The sequence below is a fragment of the Bos javanicus genome, chromosome 8 (assembly GCF_032452875.1).
Source record: "Bos javanicus breed banteng chromosome 8, ARS-OSU_banteng_1.0, whole genome shotgun sequence".
NCBI classification, from domain to species: domain Eukaryota; kingdom Metazoa; phylum Chordata; class Mammalia; order Artiodactyla; family Bovidae; genus Bos; species Bos javanicus.
The window spans coordinates 8,126,172-8,151,347 of NC_083875.1; the positions used below are offsets into that span (position 1 = coordinate 8,126,172).

At 51.4% G+C, this 25,176-nt stretch overlaps 1 protein-coding gene across 4 annotated transcripts; it reads left to right on the forward strand.

Annotated features, from left to right (window-relative positions):
- Positions 1-289: 289 nt before the first annotated feature.
- On the forward strand, positions 290-21,221 carry CTSB (cathepsin B). 4 transcript variants are annotated; one of them, XM_061425000.1, is made up of 10 exons: positions 290-429; positions 12,655-12,805; positions 13,459-13,544; positions 14,434-14,548; positions 16,343-16,461; positions 17,247-17,332; positions 17,628-17,771; positions 18,165-18,281; positions 19,397-19,525; positions 20,124-21,221. In XM_061425000.1, exons 2-10 carry the CDS (start codon positions 12,680-12,682, stop codon positions 20,207-20,209), a joined length of 1,008 nt encoding a protein of 335 aa, XP_061280984.1. In that variant the 5' UTR covers positions 290-429; positions 12,655-12,679; the 3' UTR covers positions 20,210-21,221. The 4 variants fall into 4 exon arrangements, with proteins under 4 accessions (XP_061280984.1, XP_061280986.1, XP_061280985.1 ...); XM_061425001.1 differs by lacking the exon at positions 290-429 and adding an exon at positions 11,437-11,534; XM_061425002.1 differs by lacking the exon at positions 19,397-19,525 and having other exon boundaries at positions 330-429.
- Positions 21,222-25,176: the final 3,955 nt, after the last annotated feature.

Sequence of the window (25,176 nt, forward strand, 5' to 3'; positions counted from 1 at the left end):
GAAAAACTATCCTCTTTCCACAAGTAGGGATCGAGGCTTTGATACACTGCGTCCCGTCCAGGGCCGCCCCGGGGAATTTCGCCAGGCGGGGTGAGGCCCCGAGGGCCGCCTGCAGCCCCCTTCTTCTCTGCAAGGGTCCCAGTGCGCCGAGGTTAGGCAGGAGGAACTCAGAAACCCTGCTCCCGGGCCCTGCGATGAGCCGGTGCCTGGAGGTGTGCCGGGTCAAAGGAGAACCCCAGCGAAGCTGGGCGCGGAAGGTCATGTGAGGCTCCAGTAGGGGCGGGGAGTGTGCGGTCACGTGACCAGTCAGCTGGACACGGGGCGGGGCCCGGCGCTGTACTTAGCGCGGGGGCGGCTGCGGGAAGCTACGGCGGCTGCTCAGGCACTCAGGCTGCAGGCCCAGGCCCTCGGCGGCGGCGGCGGAGCGCGGTGAGTGCGGGCGGGCTAGGGGATGCGGAAGCCGGGACCCTCGGGGAGTCGCAGCCGGGCGAACCGAGCGGCATCGCGCCCTCTCCCACGTGGTTGTGATGAGAAAAGCAAGCTCTGCGCGCGGGCGGCCGGACTGCACTGCCAGTCCGGGAGGCTTGCACCCATATCGGGCGCTGGTCGGACCCCGGGTCGGATCACCCTACTCCACGGTCCGCCGTCTCCAGAGCCGGAGGCGGGGAGTTTGCAGGCGGACCCAAGGGAGGAGTCTGGGAGGAAGAGCTTGGCTTGGATCCCCGCTGACTTTGGACCTCAGCCTGGCTTCCAGCCCCTTGTGAGCTTCTGGTCCTCAGTTTTCTTAGATCACTGAGTTGATAGGAAATACTATCAACATCTGTCTTAGTTGTTTTCTTTTTGTAAATGATTTTCCTGGGCAACTTTCTGCACACAGTCATACAATTCCAGGGACCCCAGAAGACAGAAACTGGGAAACAGGAACCTGGAACTGGGTGGAGCGGGGTGGGACCCACAGGAAGAGTTAAATCCACAGATGGAGGGAGGAGAAGCTAAGCAGAGGGGAGGACAGGGGACTTTAGGGCCCAGGGTGCCAGCCCCTTCCCTGGGAGTGTGAGAAGAGTGGAATGCCGGCCCCAACCCTGCACTGCTAAGAAAGGGAGTCAGGCTTGGGCCCAGGGTGCTGTGGGAGCGGAAGGGCAGGGCAGAGTCCCTGGGGCATCGCCTGTCCCTCAGCTGATGACTCTGGAGGTCTGGGAGAGGGAGCATTGTGGGGTGACTGAATTTGGAAGTCAGCCAGGCCGTTCTGGTAGATGTGAATTGGGTTTGCGAGGAAGCCAATAGGCAGGCACAGGGAGAAGGATAGGCCCCATATCCCTCTGAGACTCATACCCAGTTGGAGGGGCATGGGGTTCAAAGGGAGACCTAGCACCTTTGGTAACCTTGGAAAAACTGCCCTTCAGGCGCCTTCTCTAGGGGCATATCTGCCAAGGTACATCCGTCTAGTTAAATCTTTAGATGCAGGGTGATAAGACAAAGAGCCTTAGCCGTGTGTCAGGATCGGTTAAAGGCTACTTTCCTTTTCTTCTCTCATAACGTTGTTAACTTCATGGAAGATTGTTTCCTGTTGGCACTGGTAATGGTGACTCTTAAGCTTTGTGGAGAAAGAGGTTGGGCTGCCCCACCCTGTGTGGCTTTCCCAAAGAAGGTGCCCTGGATTCACTCCGATCTCTTAGGGGCATCTGTCCTAGAGCTGGGGTGCTGCCAAGTGGAAAGGTGCAGATCTCTTATCTGGGGGCTTCACAGGCCCAGGGGGAGGCAACTTGGACCAGACAAGAGCCCTGATTCCAATTACCTCCGCTGCCGCTGGGTCAGGACAGCCCTTTTTCTGAACTGGTCAGGTAGTGAGGGTGGAAGCCCTTTGTCTGCAGGAGGCACCTGCCCGTGTGTTGCTGACTCAGCAGCTGAGCCGAGGCCCTCCTTATGGACTGGCTGTTTCCCCAGCTGCTGGCCCTGGGAGTTGGGAGTAGGAGGTTGCATGCGTTTTAGGGCTTAAGATGTCTTTTGTTACCTGGCAGCTGCACTGGGGAGTGAAGGAAGAGTGCTTTCAGGTGAACCTTGGAAAGTCGGTTGGGTGGTTTTCTTAAATGTGGTGATGAGCTGTGATTGTGTCCTTGGGAGAGAAGGACTGAAATGTTTCGGGATGAGAACCCGCAGTATCTGCTGTTTGTTTTTGACAGTTTGGCAGAAGGAAAGTACTGGAAATATGAGAGGTTGAACTGTATGAAATGATAGTTTTTTGTAGGTCAGGGAGCATTGAGATCGGGCACCTTGATACAGTTCAGTCTCGTGTGCAGGGTGGTCGGGGTTGATGGATCCAGTAGGTTGATGGATCTACTTGAGCAACATGCAGGTGTATGTTGGACTCCCTGGGTATTAGGAGGCAGTTGTCACTCTGGTCCTGGGTCTTCATTTTTCTTGGTTTACACTCAGTGCCCTGGGTCCTCAGCTTTCTTGGTTAACACTTAGAAGAGCTGCTTAAGCCAGGTGCTTGAGAAATGACTCCTCAGTCCCTCCATGGCTGATATGTTCACCTTCTACCCTAGTTTGGGTAGGAGGGGGATCTAGGGATCAAACACCATTAAATATTTAGGCTTCAGTCCCTTTTTAAAGCCCAAGCCTCATCCCCACCTGCTTTCTACCCTACCCACAGCTTCCTTGTCTCAGCCTTGTGTGTCTGGGTGGGGAGGAGGGTGGGTGGTGGGGTCAGGGCCTTTCCTCCTGGTCACAGCCCCCCTCTGCAGGCAGCAACTTTCAGCTTCTTTTCTGCAAATCTGTGTCTAGTTCCTAAGGGACATTGTAACTCCTGTCTGCTTTCTCTCCTCTCTGTCTGTCTCTCTCTCTCTTTTTTTTTTTTTTTTTCGATGTGGACCATTTTTAAAGTATTGAGTTTGTTACAACACTGCTTCTGTTTTATGCTTTGGCTTTTGGGCCACTTAGGTATGTGGGATCTTAGCTCCCCAACCAACCAAGAATCTCAAATCCCTACCTCCTTGCATTGAAAGGTGAAGTCTTAATCACTAGACTGCCAGGGATGTCCCTGCTCTTCTCTTTCTAATTTTCCTGCATGATTTTTTTTAATCCCATTATTGTTCTTTTAATCCTTGTATCTGTATCAATTTATGAATAATGTTATTGAAATGCACATGACTTTAATTATACCACATGTATCCTTTTCCACTGGTGTCTGTGAAATTGATTTACATTGATACATACAGACCCAGTTCATTCATTTTAAATGCACAGTGTATTTCTCTCCTGAGGGACAGTTAGGTGGGTTTTGCTTTTTCTCTGTCCTCACAAGGCTACAGTATCCTGTCTCTCAGTCAGTTGCAAGGGTTTTTCTGGGGGAGAAGCAGAAGTCGGGAAGGTGCTCGGTCCTAAGGTGTGTGCACCGTCCATTTTCTAGATGTCAGTGCTGTCCACTGAAGTTTCACCAACATATTCTCAGGGCCTTGAGGGTTCTTGTTCCTCATATTTACCAACACTAGGTATTACCACATTTTAATCTCTGCCCATCTGATGTGTTTGAAAAGCTGTCCTTGTTTTAATTTGCATGGTTGGGAATTCCAGTTTAATTCTTTGCCCTAGGAAATTGTTGATGAGGTTTTTCTATTTTTGTTGTTGATCAGTGGTAATTTGTGGGTTTTAGTATGTTTGCCAACAGCTGAAACTTAAGAAGGTTTCTTTTGATCCTAACCTAGGCATCTGGACTTGTCTTCAAGTAGATAATATTCTCTGGTTTTTTTAACGTTGAGGACGTGTGTGGGTTCAGGGTATTGGCAGTCTGAGTCTTCCACTTTACAATGAGAAAACTGAGGCACCTGCAGGTTTGTGACATGATGGGGCGGGGGGCGGGAGTCACCCAGATGATTGTGCAGAAATCTCTACAATTCCGTTTCTTGGCAGTTCTGTCCCCATCCAGGTACACCACCCAGAGCTTGCTCTCGGTCTTTTCTCAAGCTCCAGGTCCCCTCCCCTGGGAAACAAAAGCCTTAATCAGGACCAGGGGTCCTTTTCCAGCATTACTATGTTATGAATGCTGGGTGCTAGGAGGGATGTGCCTGCAGTCTGACTGTGGTTACACGTCTCTTACCTGGCCAGTGAGTCACTCAGTGTGGCCATCAGGATAACCTAGAATTACCAGCAAGGGTACGGGAAGGAGATGGGACAAATATCTAGGTAGTGAAAGGACTCCGTACAGAGCACAGTGAGACCAGCTATTCTGTCAAGAGACCCAGCGAGGCTGGGCTTCTCCATGACCTGCTGACCTGGAGTTGGGCAAGATCTGTTCATTGGAACAAACAAGTCCCGCGGCTTAGGGTTGAGGCCTTGCCACACATCCACTGGGAGCCTTCAGCCCCCGCCCCTTCTGCCTCTACTTAACTCTGCAGATATTTAGGGGGTGCTGTGTTCTGGTGGTTAAGAGCAAAATAAACCATCATTTGGGCTCACCTGGTGGTGCAGTTGTAAAGAATCCACTCGTCAGTGCAGGAGACACTGGTTTGTTCCCTGGGTCAGGAAGGTCCCCTGGAGGAGGAAATGGCAACCCACTCCAGTATTCTTGCCTGGAGAATCCCATGGACAGAGGAGCCTGGTGGGCTACAGTCCATGGGGTCGCAAAGAGTCGAGCACAGTTGAGCGACTGAGCACGCAGGCACACACGCAAACCATCATTTGAGGAAGATCTTGATTCTCCCCGCCGCCCACTGAGGTATGTTTGAGGACAGAAGGGATTACCTTGGGGAGGAAGGAGTTAACCAGCCTGTGCACAGGGAGATATGTTCCATGAGAAACTGTCTCACGTAGTCCCTGAGAAACTGTTCCTGCGTGGCTGTAGGGCTGTCTGCTCCGAGCCAGGCAGCCCCTGATGAGGGGCATGTGTCTTCTCAGGGGCCCAGGGAAGGAAACCAGGCCCACGTAAGAGAGGTGAGGCCTTTCTGCTGCCTGCTTTTGTATCTGCTTATGTTTCTGTGCCCCCAGTGCCCAGCCAGCAGGGAGATGTAATCTAGCCTCGAATTAAATTAGGGAGCTGCTATGTTCCTGCTTGCTGGAAAGGCTTGGAACACTAATCTCATTTGAATCATCAAGGATTTCTGAAAGCTTTTATAGAGTGGCCTCAAGGTCCTTCAGAATCCAGGCAGTATGCCCGTTTTATTGACTGAGACCGAGTGGGGACGAAGTGACCCCTTCAGCATCTCAGTAAGTCAGCATCTGAGTCTGGGAGCAAGCTGGCAAGCAAAAGCTTCTACAGCTTTCCAGAACCTTGCCCAAATGGTCTTGCTTTTCAAAAAAACAACATTTTTTGACTGCCAAGTACCTTCCTGGGGGTTCATTTCTTTATGCCTGTTGGTTAGTGGCTCAGTCGTGTCCAAACTCTTTGCAACTCCTCTGTCCATAGAAATTCCCAGGCGAAAATAGTGGAGTAGGTTGCCATTTCCTCCTCCAGGGGGTCTTCCTAACCCAGGAATCGAACCTGCGTCTCCTGCATTGGCAGGTGGATTCTTTAACACTGAGCCACCTAGAAAGCCCTTTTTAGCCCTAGACTAGTGTTTTTCTTCTCTTTGTAGGGTGTGAGCTGTTGTGACTGATCTTAGCACATTACTGACTGGGAATTTTTGCAGAAACTGACGCCTGTGACCGTGATACGTCTTTGGTCGATAGTGTGTTAAGTGATGTTCCGTTTGTGGGCACTGCAGCCATACGGCTTCCAGGCACCAGGGGAGAGCAGTTTGAGGAAGCCACACTGCAGAACTCAGTGGGAATTAGTCACTCATTCTGGGCAGACGATTGGCAGATGGGGAGCAGGGAGAGTCCCCATGAGTGTCCTGAAGAGCTTAAGTGGGTGAGGGTGGTGGGATCCCTCTCACGGCTCCTGGATCCCGTGGAGCCTGCAGTGATGTGGTAGATGCCTTTCTGGGTCTCACAGCACTTGCTTGGGGGCATTCAGCTGCAGGGGGCCTGGGTCTAGAGGCCAGATAACCAGCTCATGTCTGGCTTTCTGTCTCTTTAGCGCTGCAAGGATGAAGACCAGCAACTCTTTCTGCTTGCCTTTTTTTTTTTTTTTTAATGTATTTATTTTTAATTGAAGGATGATTGCTTTACAGTATTGTGTTGGTTTCTACCAAACATCAGCATGAATCAGCCATAGGTTTACCCACGTCCCCCCCGACTTGAACCTCCCTCCCACCTCCCTCCTCATCTCACCCTTCTGGGTTGTTACTGAGCTCCACTTTGAATTCAAAGCAGCTGAGCACGTTTCCGTTTGGAACCAAGACATCAGACAGACAGACCACATCAGATTCAAAGAGGAGGGTCCCAGGTGTCCTTCAGTTCAGTCAGAGCCCATTTGAAGTCAAGGTCCGTGCGCTGCTCCAGCATGGAGGTGTTGGCGAGCAGCTGGCATCCAGGGGATATGAAGGGGTGCCTGGTTTTGTGTGGGTGCCCTGAAATGGCCCCAGCTTCAAGGGCACAAGTGCTCATGGCGACAGCGAGAGGCAAGAGTAGTCTTTGTGGAAGAGAAAGAAACACAAGTTCTAACATGGTCCCACTGAATGTTCACAACCCTCCAAACCTTCTACCTTACCCCTACGTAGAGCCACTCTGCTGCATAAGAAACAGCCTCAGTTTGTAGCTATTGGCAGAATGTAGGCACTCAGTTCTTTTGAGCCAACTGTGAAAGCCAACTGTCAACAGTATTTGAGTGGCAGCAGTGGATGGGGGCTTCCCTGGTGGCTCAGTGGTAAAGAATCTGCCTGCTAATGCAGGAGACAGGGGTTCGATCCCCGGGTTGGCAAGATCCCTTAGAGAAGGAAATGGCAACCCACTCCAGTATTCTTACCTGGGAAACCCTGTGGACAGAGAAGCCTGGCGGGCTACAGTCCTTGGGTTTGCAAAGAGTCAGACACGACTTAGAGACTAAACAAAGCAATGGATAAGGAAGAGCACAGGACCAGATGAAAGGCGGGTTGGACATGCATCCATCTTTTTCTGGATTAGCCAGTGGATTGCAGGTGGCCAATTTGGAAATTTCAGGTATATATGTCCTGCCTCCTTAGGATTTAGAATCCAGTCTGCAGAGGACTCTTAACCATATAAGAAAGCTGTTTTTAAAAATCGAGCTTGGGCTCTTGTCCTAAAGGCCTGTGTTGTGTCGGCATTTTTGTGCGCCTCCAACTCCACCAGCTCCCCATTCTCATGGAGGCACCCAGGGCAGAGGGTGGGTCTGTAAGCCCTGGGACGGCTATTTGCCCAGCTGTTTGCACAGCTGTAATCATGAATAGATGACTTCATGCATTTCAACACCAACAAAAATAAAACTAAATTAAAAAATTAAAAAAAATCAGGCTTGGCTACGTGTCCCTGGGATGTCAGGACTCCCGTGTTCAGTCCCTTCCTTCCTGAGCCCCAGTCCACGGAGCCCATAGCTGGCGGCAGGGAGGTGTAGCGAGCAGCTGTGCTCTCGGGGGAGGCTGGACACAAAAGTGCTCTAGGGGTCTGGAGCGGAAAGACATGAGGCAGCCCTTATTTTTAAATGCTAGAGTTTAGCTTGGAAAAGGGCCAGAGGGTGTAGAGGAGCCCGTGTTCTGTCTTCCCAGGAAGTCAGCTGACCGAGGGCTGGAACTCACATCTGCCCACAGCTGTTCCTGCTCCGTCCACACCCTGACGTGGTCTTGTGACTTGCAGGTGTCGTAATCCTGTATGGGAGCCCTCTTCCCTCGCAGTAAGGACCTTCTATTCTTTCTCCCTGGTTTTTAAGGGGGAAAAATACCCCCACAGAATGAGAAAAGGGAAATGTTTGCCCGAAAGAGGGGAAGTGAAAACTGGCAGTGTTTGGTGCTGAGGCCGTGACCCCGGCTAACAGCGCAGCTCGGGCCTCCGGCTGTTTGTGCGCAGCTTGTCCCTTCACGGTCCCTGTGGAGGTCAGCACCCCCTGGAATGCAGTTGCCACTGCCCTGGACATCGGTCTGGCCCCTTGGGAGGAGAAACTTGACTCCATATTCTCTGGGGTCTCAGTAGCTTCCGGACCGCCAGAAAGGGAGGCCCATTGGGAGGTCATCTAGAGTTAACACCTGTTTTAACCACGTCTTTGAGACGTGGAGGTAGGTAGGTGGGTTTATGCGAACTGGGCTTGTCTGGCACGGACTGTGAATAGGGAAACGAGAGAAGAGAAGAGGGAGGAGGCTTTGTTGCCTTCTGACTGTGGCAGGCACCCTCCTCTCACTCTGGACTTCCACGGTGGGGGACACGAGTGGTCATTAGCCCCGTTTTACAGGTGGTGAGACTGAGGCTAAGTGAAGGCAGGTGCACAGTTAGGAAGTAAGTGGAATCCAGGTCTCCGGACTACACGCCTGGAGCTCATCCTTGAACTGCAACCCAGATGCTCTTATGTGATGCTGCAGCCCCAGTGGGCGAGTTGGGGCGGTGGTTCGTGCTTTGCTGCAATCCCCAGGTTCACGGGTCTGGTTCTCGCTGAGGCCGGGGTTGAGCTGGGAGAACAGTTGATAGGAGCCATGGAGTAGGACCCATAGAGCAGGAAAGCAGGGTGGGATCCTGGGCTCAGGCTGGGAGCTGCCCGCGTTCCCTGCCACCAGGAAACCAGAGAAATCTTACATGTGATCTGGGTTGCATGGAAGCCCCCCATTCTGCACACTGAGCAGCTGGCTAAGCCCACAGGGGTCCTGGGGACACTCCGCTTTGACACACAGGGAGCATTCACGAGCATGGCCTCTGGTTTCCTGGGGACCCAGCTGTGTTCCTGTGACCTGGACAGGCTGTGGTGAGGGCCGAGGCTGGCGACCCTTCGAGCTGTGATTCTGATGGGCCTGTCGGCCCGGCCTCCAGCTGCAGGGGTGGGTCTGTATGCGGGGAGCACACACATCTTCTCAGGGCAGTGTTAAGATGACAAGTGTAAGTCAGGGTGTCGATAGGAACCCTCTTCTTCTCTGCTCAGAAGCCTTTTAAAAAGAAGCCCTGGAGAGCTCCTTTGTCTCTCCTGGCACATGCGCGTACAGTGAAATATCTCCTGACAGTTTGGAGACTGCCTGACTCGGGGTCATGTGAGCAGCAGCCTTCCTGTGAGTCACTGAACATGGGAAGGGTAAGCATTTTGAGCAGAAAGTCACTCAAGAGAAGGCCTCTGACTGGAAATGCATCTCTGGCCTCATCAGAACATGTCCTTTCAGTTGGGTTCTTTCAGTTGGGTGGCCCAACTGAAGGATTATTAACAGTATTATTCTTCCTACAGGAACTTAGAGTATAGCATGTTCACTCCAGAAAAAATAATTTTTTTTAAAAAGAGGGAAGGCTGTATAGTGAACGTGGGCTTCCTAGGTGGCTCAGTGGTAAAGAATCTGCCTGCCAATGCTGGAGATGTGGGAGCTGTGGGTTTGATCCTTGGGTTGGGAAGATCCCCTGGAGGAGGAAATGGCAACAGACTCCAGTATTCGCGCCTGAAGAGTCCCATGGACAGAGGAGCCTGGCGGGCTACAGTCCATGGGGTCTCAGAGTTGAACGCAAGTGAGCGTGCACACATATAGCGAACGTAAGCAGTTATGTGTGAGTATGTTTTCTTGACATTTTGCATGTAGTGACAGGAATAAACGTGCTCGGGTTGAGGGGTCACACTTGCCATGACTCACCTGCTCCTTTGCTTTCTTTCACTTAATGTATGTGTGTGTGTGTGTGCATATATATATATATACACACACACACACACACATATATTATTATCAGTACAATGTGGTTCACTTCCACAGGTTCATTTCCTAATGGCTGCTTTTGTACTTCATTATTTAACCATTTACCACAACTTAACAGTTCCTGTTATAGATGCTTTCTTTCTGGTCTTTTGTGAACACCAAGAATGTTTAGTGAATACCCATGTACCGGTGTCTTTGCGTTTTGAGGCTTGTGGGATACATTTCTAAAGGTCAGATTGCTGAGTCAAAGGGTTGTGGATTGAAGAGCTGATAGACGCTGGGCGGTACCTACTGATGGGTAAACAGCAGCAGCAGCATCTGATTCCCCACCTCTAACCCTGGTGGAAAATGATCCCACTGCAGCTTCTGCCAGTGTGGTGGAAGATAAATATCTCTTTGATGAGCATCTTTCAATATCTGCTGGCCTTCTGAAGCTCTTTTTCTGTACACGTACTGTGTATCTCCTTTGGCTAGTTTTCCATTATGCTGCTTCTGTTCTGATTTTGGGTCCTTTGCCTAATAGGGAAACAAAGCCTTAAGTATATGTAAGGGCTGTTTTTGTCTGTCACTTTGTATGTTGTTTTTTTCTAGAAGGGAGGCTTTACTTTCATGTAATCAAACATTTTCCCCTAACGGGCTCTGTTTTACGTCAATCTGAGGCATTCCTCACTCCAATATTGTTTGTTTGTTTTACTAATCTTAAGGATTATCTTTTTTTGGCTCCGCTGGGTCGTCTTCGCTGCACACGGGCTTTCTCTTGCTTTGGCAAGCAGGGGCTGCGCTCTCGTTGTGGCACACGGGCTCCATATTTGCAGTTCCCTGGCTCTAGAGCGAAGGCTCAATAGTTGTGGCACATGGGCTTGGTTGCTCTGCGGCATATGGGATCCCCTCAGATCAGGGATTGAACCTGCGTCTCCTGCCTTGGCAGGCGGATTCCTTATCCCTGAGCCACCAGGGTAGTTCCAATACTACTTTTTTTAAGTGTGCTTATTTTCTCATACAACTTCTGTGTTTTTATGCAAGATCTTTGTTCCATGTAGCATTTTTGTGTGTAAGAACTTGAGGGTAAAGATTCAGTCTTATTTTTTTCCCTTTTTGTAAATGCACAACCAGGTGTGCAAACACCATCCACCGAGATGTGTGTTTCCTCCCCCGCCTCTGCCACACATAGGCTGTGCCTCCAAGTGGCCTGTTGTGTTGATGGACCCCTTCCTGAGCTGGCATCCCCCGGGGTTTATCATACCTCTGCCACCCCAGGGGTTCAGGCCTCCGTCACTGCTGCTTTCCAGAACTGCCTGGCCAGCCTCACACATGGATTCTTCCCAGTGGCTTGTTGCTTAAGCAACAGATAAATTTAGATTTGTTTTTGCTTAAATAGAATTCACTGTGTGGGAGGCAGCGTGTTCAGTGCTGTCACACACGTCATCTTCCTGTACCACTCAGCAACCTGTGACCTGAGGAGGTGACACAGTGACCAGCTCCTTTGCGCGCGTGCACACACACACACACACTCTCACACACACACACTCACACTCACTGAGAGGGCATCTCCCCAGGCCCGGGGGTGCTGTGGCACCTGGGTCATATTTCTTGCTCTCATCAGAGCCTCCTGCCTAAGAGTGTGACTCTAGAACTCGCCTGTCTCTCGACCTGCAGGCCAGTCCAGGATCTAAGGCTGTAGTGGTAATGGGATGACTTAGCTTCTTAGAAGCCCCGTCTCTGAAACACAGTCCTCGTCTGACTGGAAAAACCACAGAAAGTCCCAGGAGACCTGTGCCACCGGCCAAACCAGCTCTAGTTCCCGGCTCTCGGGAAAGGCCTGCGGAGCTGCAGGTGGACTTGTGTTTGCTTGTCTGGTGTTCAAAACGTGGCTCGTGAGATTTATCTTCGGTTTCATTTTTTGTCTCTCACTGGGCTTCCAGTTGAGACGTGATCACAGGGAAAGGTGTTTACTCTTTGGGAGCTCAAACTTGAGAAGAGGCCCAAACTTTGTTCCGGTAGTGCATGGAGGGGCAGGTTGGCCACAGCACCAGGGACAGTGGACTTGACTTTGCGTGAACATTTGGTTTTATCTGTTTGTTTGGGATGGACTTGTTGGCACTGCTTGTCACCTGGGCCCTGGGGTGGGTTCTGACGGAAAGCAGGCTAACTTTGCCCCAAACTCATAGTTCACGAGATAGTTGGTTCACAAACCATGCAGTGACCAGCACCATTTCAGACCATGAGCCCTTACGTGGCCCTGCAGCAGTTTTGGAGACTTAAGTGACACGGTGTCCTGCCCACATCAGTGGGGCCTTATGCGTATGGCACAGCCCTTCCTTGGCTTCTCTTGTGTTCCTGAACCACACCGGTCTCTCTTAGCCATTCAGGTAGCTGCAGCAAAATGCCACAGACAGTGGCTTCCAGACAAACTTACTGCTGTCAGTTCTGGAGACTGGGAGTCCCAAGATCAGGGGCCAGTGTGGTCCACTGAGGACACCCCGCCTGGTCAGACTGCCCTTGTGTCCTCACATGGAGAAGAGGCAAGGGAGCTCTGTAGCGTCTTTTTTATAATCAGGGCACTAATCCCACTCATAGGGGCTCCACCCTCATGACCTTATCATTCCCCCAAAGGCCCCACCTCCTAACACCATCACCTTCTGGGGTAGGATTGCAACCTGAATTTGTGGGCAGGGGACACAAACATTCAGTCCATCGTGCAGTCCTGTGTGCTGTGGGCACGGGCTGGGACTCTGAGACAAGGCATGAGAGCCCACAGGTGCCAAGGTCCCTGCAGGCACTCTGCTGACACCCTGTTTCCAGAAGGGGAGACCAAGGAGCATGAGGGGGCAGACGGCGGAGAGAGGATGGGACGAGGCCCCCAGAACGGTCATCCTGAGGTGACGCTTGTGTGTGTCGAGCACTTGAGCTGAAGGAAGAAACGTGCTGATGTCTCGTGTCCTTTCCTCTCCAGGTGAATCTCCGATCCAGTTTCCAAAATGTGGCGGCTCTTGGCCACCCTCAGCTGCCTGCTGGTGCTGACCAGTGCCCGGAGCAGCCTGTATTTCCCGCCTCTGTCCGATGAGCTGGTCAACTTTGTTAACAAGCAAAACACCACTTGGAAGGTGGGCTGGGGGCCCCTTCTGTGCGTGCTGACTCCTGCAGGAGGGGCTGCGGCTGTGCCCACCGGCCGGTGTGTCCTGGACAGTTGATCTGACTCGTGGTCCTGACTTGCTTAGGCCCGTGCCCACTGCCCTGTCCCCTTCCTCGTGTGTGTGTGCGTGTGTCGTCCACGTGTGTGAGAGTATGAGTGTGAGTGTGTGCAGGTGCATGGGGGAGTAAACCAGCCCCCGTGGAGTTCTCAGCTGGGTTGGTGCTGAGACCCCACCATGACTAGGGTGCTAGCATGGCCAGGTCCTGGTTGGGGTCCTTTTCTAGGTGGCAAGTGGTGGCGTCTGTGTCCTTCCCTGGCCTGAGGGGCAAGCTTGATCTCTGGGGTCTCCTTATAAAAGGGCACTAGTCCCAGTCTTGAGGGCTACACCCTCATAACCTGATCATCTCTAAAGGCCCCCACTGTGTCACAGCATCACAGTGAGGTTAGGTTTCAACATGAATTGTAGGGGAGAGACATCATTCTGTAGCAGTGCCCCAGCACCCTTGCGCTATGGGGTTGAGGGGACCCCTGGCCTTGTCAGGCCCTGTGTGGGTGGTGTGCACATGCCACACCCCCAACCCCCCAAGTTGGTGGGTGACTGCTCTGGGTGGGGCTCTTTTCCAGGCTGGACACAACTTCTACAACGTGGACCTGAGCTATGTGAAGAAGCTGTGTGGCACCATCCTGGGCGGGCCCAAGCTGCCCCAGAGGTGCGTACCCGCTCCCGGGTAAGGCACCTGGCTGCACCAGAACTGCTGGCGTGTAGGCAGAGATTATGCTTGGCACAGGGGCAAGGGGGAGACAGGGAGGCTTCCCTGGCATCCAGAGGCCTCACCTGCCCTGCCCCCTGCCCCTAGCTGCAGGGACCCCGCCTGAGGCGCAGGGTCCCGCTCCCAGTGCCGGAATTTCCTCCTGTGCTTCTCGGGTGTCCCAGCTGCAGAGGGAGAGGCCCCAGGTCTGAATGGTCTTGAATAAGGAAAACCTGAAAAAAGCCATGTGGTCTGCCATTAAGGTTTTATTTTTCTGGAAAAGTCTGCATTTTTCACGCAGATACTTCCCTTGAAGGAAGCATTAGAAAAATCTGTGAGGCTGGGATAGTTAAGTGATGGGACCAATACACAGTTATGAAGATGTTTGAAAAATGATGAACATCTGGCAGATGTTCGATTCGGGGTAGCATGGGAAAAGCAAGAGATGTAGTTATCTGGACCCTGAGGTTAAAACTCTTCAAAAATATGCACAAAATAAGTTTAGGCAGAAGTATACAGAATGGTAAGTTATTTGGAGGAGTAGAACCCAGTGTTGTTTTTATCAAGCTCCAAGTGGGAAGTTCCCTGGCGGTGCAGAGGTTAGGACTCCATGCTATCACTGCTGAGGGCATGATTTCAATCCCTGGTCGGGGAACCAGCATCCTGTATGCTCCATGTCGCAGCAAAAAAAAAAAAAAAAAAATTTAATAAAATTCCAAGGGGATGTCCTTGCACATGGCCCCCTCCACACATCTTCATCCTCTTCCTACAAAGTGACAGCCCAGGCCACAGGGGCTGGGGGCGCGGACTGTAAGGTGACAGCTTGTGATGGAGACCTTTCATTTTTCAGAGATGCATTTGCTGTGGATGTGGTTCTGCCTGAAAGCTTCGATGCCCGGGAACAGTGGCCAAACTGCCCGACCATCAAAGAGATCAGAGACCAGGGATCCTGTGGCTCCTGCTGGGTGAGGCCCTGCTGGCCAGAAGGGAGGGTTGGGGTGAGGGGCTGGGGACGGGTGGGATCAACCAGGAGATCTAAGGTTAGACAGGTTGAGTCTAGGCAAGTCACATAAACTTCTCGAGGCTCAGTCTCCCCTAGTGTAAAAGAAAGATCCCTGGTGGTCATGAATCATGGCAGGACCAGGTGGAAGAATTGACAGGGAGAGTGTCCTGTACAAGGCATGCCCCACATATGGGTTGTGAAGCAGTTTTGATTTCTGTTGAACACCCTGTCCTGGGTCATCAGCAGACACCATTAGCTTTGACCCCTGCTCTGCCTGGCTACAGTCCAAAGGTCGCACAGAGTTGGACGCGACTGAAGCAACTTAGCATGCACACGCTGCTTCATGAAGTAGCAGCGCATCTGTGTCAATGAGCTGTCTTTACTGAGTTTGTGTGGGTAAAACACGTGATATAAATGTAACTATCCTAGTCGTGCAGCGTGCCAGCCAGTGGCGTTGGGTTCATTCCTGTTGCTGTGCCGCCATCACCACCAGCGTCCACAGACTCCATCCCCACAAAACAGGAACTCCTGCTCGCCTCCACCAGTCCCCAGTGGTCACCCTTCTACTTTCTGTCTCTCATGACTTTCCTTTTTCTTTTAATTTTTGTTGGAGTGATGGCTCAGACAATAATCTGCCTGCAGTGTGGGAGACCCAGGTTCAATCCCTGGGTCAAGAAGCTCTGCTGGAGAAGGAACTGGCTACCCGCTCCAGTATTCTTGCCTGGAGAATCTCAGGGACAGGAGAATCCCAGAACAGAGGAGCCTGGCAGGCTGCAGTCTATGGGGTTGCAAGGAGTGGGGCACGACCTGACACATAACATAATTGCTTTACAAGGTTGTGTTAGTTTTTACTGTACAGCAAAGTGAGTCAGCTACACATATCCCCCGAGTTTTGGATTTCCTTCTGATTTAGGTCACCACAGAGCACTTAGTAAAGTTCCCTGTGCTATGATTTTTCTTTTTTTTTTCTTTTTTTTTTTAAATCAGTGAATCAGTTTATTACAGGGTGACTCACAGGGTAGGATCAGGATGGGGGATATGAGTGGGGACAAGAGTCTGGAAGCATTTGCAGCTGCACTCCACACCACTGAGGAGCCTCTGGATTTTTATAGCTAACCTAGGGTATGGGGATGGGTAGTTAGAATCTTGAAAATGGGAAGTACATTCCTAAGTCAAGATTCATGAATGGTAACCAGGCATTATGTCAGCGAAAGTTTTCCTCATTGTTTGGGGACTAACAGAACATAGAGGCTACATGGTCCTAATGATTATGAAACAAAATCTGTTAAATGCTAAAGTCTTTGATGACATAGAAGTGATTCACTGCATCATGCAATCAAGGTATATCAGAAAAAGGACCAGAGAAACTGTAGGGCCCCAAGATGGCATCAGTTATGCCAATAGTCACACACTCCACCCCTGACTTTTTTATTTTGTGTAGGGAGCTTATGATATTAACTAGTCTGGGTACCTCATATAAGTGGCATCATAACAGTATTTGTCCTTTGTGCAAGCTATACTTGTATGTTAAAAATCCAAAAACTGCATGTTTCAGAGATAGACCAAATGCCCAGGTACAGGTCTGGGGTGAACTGGTCTCTTGCTTTAAAGCCCAGCTTGAGCCCCAGGACCCCCAGCTGCCTTGAGGGAAGCAAGCCACCAGGAAGGCCAGAGGTGTCAACTGTGGTCTCCTCGCTGCAGGCTGGAGGGACCACAGCACGGAGTGGGGCTCACCTCGGGGGGCTTGTTCCTGCAGGCATTCGGGGCTGTGGAAGCCATTTCTGACCGGATCTGCATCCACAGCAATGGGCGTGTCAACGTGGAGGTGTCCGCTGAGGACATGCTGACCTGCTGTGGTGGCGAGTGTGGGGACGGGTGAGTCGAAGCCCCTGGGAGCTTCCCCAGGAGACCTGTGGGTGGATGTGGACCGGAGGGCTCCCTGTAGAGGACAGGCATGACACTCCCTCGGGCAGGAGATACCTCTACCAAGACACGATGGGGCCCCAGGGCATCTGGAAGCCGACCCTGGGAGATACTGCTTTTAGGAGGCTCCTGAAACCAGGCTGGGCCCCCACAGGGCTGGACTGGGGCTCGGTTGGGGGAAAACAGATGTTCCTGGTTTAATTTCTGGGTTTTATTGTGCTTCTTCTCCTTTTCTGTTCCTCAGGGAACAGCTTGGGGCGTGTCTCCTCCTCTGTAACTGAGGTTTGATGGATTCCCAGATAAGCTACATTAGGAACACAGCTCCGTTTTCTGCCAGTTCTGGTGCAACAGTGGTTCTCAGATGTGGCTGCAGATTAGAAAAACCTGGGGCCTGAAAAGAAAGTAAAAAGGGAGTGCGTAGGTCTCAGCCCACAGCAATGAAATCCCTGGAATTGCTATTTGTAACATAGCCCCAGGGATTCTCATGTGCTGCCCTTTGAGAACCCCTGTCCAGAGAGAAGACACAGCCTCCTGGTGAGCACATGATTATGAAAGTACTTCTGATTATGAAAGTACTTGGTGGGCAGTCCTGGGTGATTCCCAGCAGGAAGTGACTATCAGGAGGAGAATTAGGGGATTTTCGGGATCTGCTAAAGGTGGTGATGGGTGCAGTGAGTGGTGGTCTGGGAGCAGCCAGGACAACTCTCACACTGTTTAATGAGTGGCTCTTTTCTCAGCTGTAACGGCGGCTTCCCCTCTGGAGCCTGGAACTTCTGGACAAAGAAAGGCTTAGTGTCCGGGGGCCTCTATAACTCGCATGTAGGTGAGTGTCTGCCTTTAGCTCCCGTCCAGCCAGATGGATTTTATAAGCAGGAGTAATAGTGGTCTCATTTTCCCCTATAAAGTGAAGATCAGGGTTGAGGGTACATTGAACTCTGGGCTGAAAACTCAGGTAGAAGACAGGGCAGCCCTGTGTACACAGAGTCAGCAACTGGAAGAGGGCAGTGTTGGCGCCACAGACTCTGGGCGACTTCCGTTCTCATGAGCTCTCGCCCTGATTCTTCTGTCTGGCCTCTGAGGGGCTTCCTGCTGACACCACCTTTCTCCTTGGCCCCCAGGTTGCAGACCGTACTCCATCCCTCCCTGTGAGCACCATGTGAACGGCTCCCGGCCCCCGTGCACCGGTGAGGGGGACACCCCCAAGTGCAGCAAGACCTGTGAGCCCGGCTACAGCCCGTCCTACAAAGAAGACAAGCATTTTGGTAAGTGGGGTGGGCGACCCCCGCCCCAGGCCCAGGGAAGCTGAAGGAGGAGGCCAGAGCATTGGAGTCATAGGTCAGGAGAAGCGATGCGGTTAGTGCCTCTTTGATGGGAGGGAGCAGCACCGTGTTCTCTGCGTGTCTCCACCCTGAACGGAGTCTTAGACCCTCAGTCTCGGAAGAAAGAGACCAAACCCCTCAGTCACAGGGCAGTAATCTGGCCTAGGAGCCTTCTGCTCCTGCCCTGCTTCTAGGGCCTCATGCTTACCGAGCAGGCATGTGTGCACACACACACACACCCCCACCCCAAGATCCTGCCTGCTGGAACCCCATGAATCAGGGAGTGGCTGACCCCCTGCCGGAGGCACCTGCCCCACTTGGTTGGTTTCTTCACAGGATGCAGTTCCTACAGCGTCGCCAACAACGAGAAGGAGATCATGGCAGAGATCTACAAAAATGGCCCAGTCGAGGGGGCCTTCTCTGTGTACTCGGACTTCCTGCTATACAAGTCTGGTGTGTATCCCCCCCGCCCCGACCCAACCGACAGCACCCGGGGAGGCAGGTATGGGTTCCTGGCTGGCAGGATGTCCTGGGTGGGCGCTGGGCCTCCAGCAGTGCCGCACACTGCTGGCCACTCTCTCAGCCCCTCGCACCCGCCCTATCTGTGGCCAACTCCTGCTCCTCCCAAGCGTCTCCTCCTTTCTGCTCCTTCTGGAGCCGCCGGCCCCATCTCTCCAGCTCTATCACTTCCCCAGCACGTCCGCAGGTTTCCCGTGTCTGCACTGAGTGACCTCTTCTGTCATCTTTTTCTTGACAAAGTCTTAGCCTTGTGCCCAGCCCCCAGTGGGTGAGGAAACAGGGAGCACCTTTCTGTGGGGACTCAAAGTGGGAAGGGGGCAAGATGGTCCCCACCCAAGAGCTGTCTTAGAAATCCCCTGTTTCAGACAAACAGTCTGTGCTGAGGACTTCCGTCTCATTTTGTATTCTGCTTGTTCAAAAACTCAAAGCTCTCCAGTCATTTAAAAAAAAAAAAAAAAAGACCAAGTTGCCTGGCGAGAAAAAAATTATAAACCTGGCAGTTCTTAACTTCCACTAGTGTTATAAAAGAGAACACATTTCCGATTGGACAGTCATTCATCAGTAACCTGGTGGTCCTCTGAGCACCTTAGCCGGTATCTCTTCCCATCAGTCAGACCTGCAGCTGCCAGCCCAGCCCTCTCCCACAGCACCCAGTCTGCACGCTGTGCCCCAGATTAGCAATTTAAAACTCTGAAGCCACAGAATGCCTTTGACAAGTCATTGCATGGAGTCCTAGTATGTAAAAAAAATAATCGTTGATATTTTAATGTGTCAGAGTTTCTAATTTAAAAGGCAGCCAACAAGCACATTGTATTGCACTCCATCTTAATATTTATCCCCCATGTTTAAGTGTGCTGGGCTTTCAAAAATATATTTAAGTAATTCCCGGATGTTACGGGAATCCCTGGAGTCTTCCCATGGAACACCAGGGCCCGTCCTTTCCTCTGGCTCTATCTGTCCTGTGTGGCGTTGGCCAGCTGAGCGGGCGGGCTGCTGTGGGAGACCAGCGGTGCCCAGGCTGAGTCTGAAAGGGTCTTGTCCTCCCCCAGGGGTGTACCAGCACGTCTCTGGAGAGATTATGGGAGGCCACGCCATCCGCATCCTAGGCTGGGGAGTGGAGAACGGCACCCCCTACTGGCTGGTCGGCAACTCCTGGAACACTGATTGGGGTGACAATGGTGAGCACAGTCCCCACTGAGAAGGCGCCCAAGCCAGGGCACAGTGGGCATCGTGTCCACCAGCTGTGCTGGGGACCTGGGGTTTCCCCTTGCCACAGGGGCAGCCTCTGATCCCAGTAGGGTGTGTGGATGGGGGCATGGCCTCAAGCCAGGTGTGCTCGTCCTGGTTCCGCAGGGGGCGGGGGCCCATACCGTCCAGAAGTCTGATACAGGGCTGGGTGGGAGGGTAAGTGGAAGCCCGCTGAGCACCTTGTGTGCCGGCTGGTGACAGCTTTGGGGCTGGTTTGTGACTTCCACTCCCCCGTCTTTCAGGGGTGGGTCTGCGGCTTCCCAGGTGGCTCAGTGGTAAAGAATTCGCCTGCTGATGCGGGAGACACAGGAGATGTGGGTTTGATCCCTGGGTAGGGCAGATCCCTTGGAGAAGAGAATGGCATCCCACTCCAGTATTCTTGCCTGGGAAATCTCATGCACAGATGAGCCTGGTGGGCTATAGTCCATGGGATCACAAAGAGTCAAACACGACTGAGCATGCACGCTGGGTATGTTAGCAAAGATCAGAATCCAAGCAGACTAAATGCATCTTACTTCTGCTTTCCAGGCTTCTTCAAAATCCTCAGAGGACAGGACCACTGTGGAATCGAGTCGGAAATCGTGGCTGGAATGCCGTGCACTCATCAGTACTAGAAAATCTGATCTGCTTGGGGGCCTGTCTGCTGGCCCAGGGCCAGTTTTCCCCTAAATACAGCCACTTGGACTGGGGATGAGGTGGGGGGACTGGGGGGAGTGGGATGTCTTTTATTTTTTGAATTATGATAAGATATAAGGGTTTTTAGACAGGGTCTGAAGAAGACTGGGTTGGGCCAAGCTGTGTGTCTGCCATCCAGTCTGTCTTCCAGACACACAGCCAGGCCTGCCCAGGAACAGACTGCTGCCCCAGCACGAACACGTAGACACACAAGCCACTGCCGAAGCAGAGCGAACCTTTCCCCGTAGACGAACTGTGTAGTGCCTGCGGCCCCTGCTTCTGCCCTGACCACTTCTGTACTGCCCCCACCCCCGCCTCTGCATCACCAGGGAGCGAGACCTTAAAGGGTTTGTAGATTTCCTAGAATGGAAAGCAGAGTTCCTAGTTAGATCCCTGCACAAGCAGGCGCTTTCTGGATCTGAGAAGAGACCGTGGGGCAGCCCTTTGGAGAAAGCCCTGTTGTTCTCCCAGGTCCCCTGCATCTGTCACGCGTCACAGCATGGCTCACCCTCTCCAGTCCTGTCCTTGCTGTGATCCTTCTAAGTTTTCTTTTTGTGCACCTTGGCTAATCATGTGAATGAGATGGAAGCGCTGTACTACTTGTACGGATTGTCTCCTTCAGACAAGGCGGTTGTGACTTACTGACCTCGGTGCCCTCTAATCCACAGTGAAACTAGTTTGGCAGGAAGCCAACTTGTACCTTTTGCAATCACTGCTTCACCCTGTTAACACAAGGAATGGCTGCCAATAAAAAGCCTCTCCTTCAGTGTGAAGTCTGCGTTCTGGTGGTATCTCCAAGATTGTGTGTCACTGTCTGTGGACTTCTAGCTGCTGTCTCTCCTTATCCCCCAGAAAGAATCATGTTCCCATGAATCTGGGTGCCCTCGAACCTCTAACCAGGGATGTCTTGTCTCAGTTGAGTGGAACAAAATAAATACCTAGTTTTAACTACGTTGCTGCTGCTGTACTTTCAAAGCATGGTACCTCATCTCCTATTTTCCTGTCATTCTCATCAGCCGCCTTCTGTTGATTAAGCAGCTCTGTCCCTGTTTTATTAAGGTAAGAACTCTTACCTCTTTTTACCAGCCATACACCAGCAGTTGACCTGAGGAGCCCTGCAGGCATGGGGGACTGGTGGTATAACCGGTCCTCTTCCAAGGCCAGCGTCCTGGGGCCCTCCAGCGTTGCAGCTGGGTGGAAGCAGAGTCCATGTGTGGTTTTATCAGCTCCTGGTCTCTTGGATTTACATTGCTGGTTAAGAATTACTTATTTCTGCGAGTTCCCTGGTGGCCCAATGACTGAGACTGCATTCCCAATGCAGGGACCCGATTCAATCCCTGGTCAGGTAACTAGATCCCACATGCTGCAACTAAGATCCAGTGCAGCCAAGTAAATGTTTGAAAATTACATATTCCTTTGTATTCTTTTGCATTGTCCTAGATAACACGCAGGAAGTTTCAGTTTAGTCGTTTCCGACTCTTTGTGACCCCATGAACCACAGCACGCCAGGCCTCCCAGTACATCACCAACTCCTGGAGTTTACCCAAACTCGTGTCCATTGAGTCGGTGATGCCATCCAACCATCTCATCCTCTGTCGTCCCCTTCTCCTCCTGCCCTCAATCTTTGCAAAATCACAGGAACATACATACACGAAGGACACCAGTTCCTGAGGGATCAGGAGGCCATTAGAATTGGCAACATCCACTCCTCTCCCGCCATCACCACCATCACTGGCCTGTTGATACCACAGATCACTTCCCCTCCACGACTGGGAGCTGAATCAGTGCTCTTCTGAGAAGCGGGGAGGTTGGCCTTTGGATGTGCCTCAGAAGTTAAGATCAGAACTACCTCATACAAGCTCTTATACTTCTGGTTAACATTGTAGGAAAAACTGGTGGAACCCAGTACTTAGAGAATGTTTAATGAGGTTTAAAGCTGTAGATATATCATTGCATTATTTGTACAATTTCAACCGGGAAACATGCATAACCTCGGTTCTAACATTTTCTACCCATTCCCACACGTGAGTTGAATAATCTCATTTCCTACTTTCTCCAATCCATGCTGTGTACCCACCGGCACCTCCATCCTTACCCGGAAGCTAGCAGAGATGCACTAAGTGGGCCAGAACGGACCTCAGGGCATCTTCGTGCTTGGCCTAAGGAATCATTGCTATGAAACAAAAAGCAGAATTTAGGATTGGGATTGATGTCACTACTTCAGTAAAAAATTTGCCACACTGATTACCACCTTGTCACCACGGCTCACTTTTTCTTGGGTGCCTCCAAGCAAGAGGACGGTTGGAAGTGACAGTGCCTTTTCGTTCTTTAAGTGGAGGAGGGCATATTTTTGTTAGAAGTGGGAGCAAAGGTCGATCAGCCTAACCCACTCAGAGCATGCATCAGAACGCTTCACTTGAGAGCCCTGCTACTCACGACTGGCCCATGGGCCAGCAGCACTGCCATCTCCAAGGTTCTAAGAAATGCAGAATTTGGGGCCAGACCTGAGTCCGCAGTTAAAGAAGACTGTCAGGGACCTGTTAAAATGCAGGTTTTGAGGCACCTCCCCAGGTCTCCTGAGAAAGCATCAGTTCACTCAGTCATGTCCAACTCTTTGTGACCCCATGGACTGCAGCACACCAGGCTTCCCTGTCCATCATCAATTCCTGGATCTTGCTCAAACTCTTTGTCTACTGAGTTGATAATGACATCCAACCATCTCATCCTCTGTCATCCCCTTCTCTTGCCTTCAATCTTTCCCAGCATCAAGGTCTTTTCCAGTGAGTCAGTTCTTCACATCAGGTGGCCACAGTATTGGGAGTTTCAGCTTCAGCATCAGTCCTTCCAATGAATATTCAGGATTGATTTCCTTTAGAATTGATTGGTTTGATCTCCTTGCAGTCCAAGGGACTCTCTATCTAGAGTCTTCTCTAACACCACAGTTCAAAAGCATCAATTCTTTGGTGCTCAGCCTTCTTTATGGTCCAACTCTCACATCCATACATGACTAGGAAAAAACTATGAGAACTATGAGAAAACCTGGAACCTTCAGGCAGTTCACTCAAGTTTAAGAATCAGCCTGAGAGCTCTGTTCCCCAAACTAAGAACCTAGAATGCCTGTTAATTAACAAACATCCAGCCACTCCGCCTCCCGCTACACCCCCAGCCCCAGAGAAGGGGCCCAGTAAATAGAAGATGGGGGCTTCAAAGCAGTTTCCCAGGGAAGGGTGGGTGTGTTTGTGGGTGCAGGTCTTAGTTACAACTCCAGAAAGCTGCCCAAATGGGGTTGGGCTCTGTGAGCTTCTTGAATTAAAGCCCTAGATTCAGCTTGTCAGAAACTCCTGTGAGGACAACTTAAAATTTCTCTCTGGAAGTAGGAGCCAAGTAGACTCTACCAAGGATGCCATACATATAATTAAAGTGCAGAGTAGAGGGCACGGCTGACAGATTTAGAGACTGAAAGTACAGGATGCCCAATTTGAATTCAGAAGTCCTTTTTAAAATTTATTTTTTGGCCTATGCTGGGTGTCCGGAGATGCTATGCATGTGCCGTCTCTAGTTGCAGTGAGGGAGGGCTACTCTTTGTTGAATGCAGGGGCTCTAGGCATGCGGGCTTCAGTAGTTGTGGAGCATGGGCTTAGTTGCTCTGAGTATGTGGGATCTTCCCAGACCAGGGATTGAACCCGTGTCCCCTACACTAGCAGGCAGATTCTTAACCACTGGACCATTAGGGAAGTCCCAGAACTCCTTTTTAAAGCATAAATATGCCCTGTGTGACATTTGGGATATAATTATACTAGAAAAAAGTTTATCTGGAATTCAAGTTTAACTGGACATCCTGTATTGAATTATATCAATAGTAGAGAAACATTTAGAAGGCAAATGTTCTTCCAAAGAGCTTAGGAGTGTGTACCAGGGCCAAGATCCCCAACAGCTTTACAGCTGGGAGGGACCCACCACCCAGAGGTTCAGAAAGCCCCACAGCCCACGGCTGAGCGAGGAATCTTCCAGTGCATCCTCAGACCAAGGTTGTTGCCACCAGCTTGTCCCGCGTCCTACGTGAACTTTAGCAGAACTAACAGGTTTCAACATACAAATCTTAACAACCTACCTTGGAATATTGAGACTAAGTTTTGGTGCTTAAATTACAAATATTTGGAAAATTGTTGAGTCTGGCTTAGAGCCGTGCTCCCAAGTGGCAAGTAACTTTGGGTCACTGTGGTGGCTGGTTTTGGTCTCAAATGAACTGAGGACCTGAAGCCTCCACGAACCCCAAGTCTATTATCAAACTAACCATCAGTCTATTATCAGACGGCCAGCAGCAGCCACACGACCAGAATCAGTGTGGGTATGAGTGGAGCAGTGCAAACCCAGTTTTTGCTGGAACAAACCTCTTTTGGTGACTCACTACATAAAGAGCAGAAGCTAAATAGGACTGTGCACTGTATATACCAAGAGCCCGGCTTCTGGAAAGTTCTATCATGCCCTCCAACAGGGATTCTTGGGCTCTGTGCTGAGACTCAGGAGTCACTGGGTGGGCATGGCCCAAACTTCAGCAATGCCTCGGGGAAAAGGGAGACAGACCATTGTGCTGCGGGATGGGGCTAAGTGCCACTTGGCGTTCAAGCCAGTCACCAGAAAAACATCTGCCTTTCTTGAGAAACAAAAAAAGCCCAAAGCTGAAAATAACCTCTGAATTCAATAAAATGTCTGAACACAGCTAATAGAACTGGCCAGAAGCACAGCAGGCCGGTGGAAGGGACGCCCTTGCTCCCTTTCTGGCGGGGACAGTGTGGGGCTGGGCAGCCGGGTGGTTCCAGCTTTCTGGGGGCAGCAGCCTGCCACCGTCCCTCAACCACCAACTCCATACCTGGAGTTCCACACCTGCCACGCCTGTCCAGGCTTC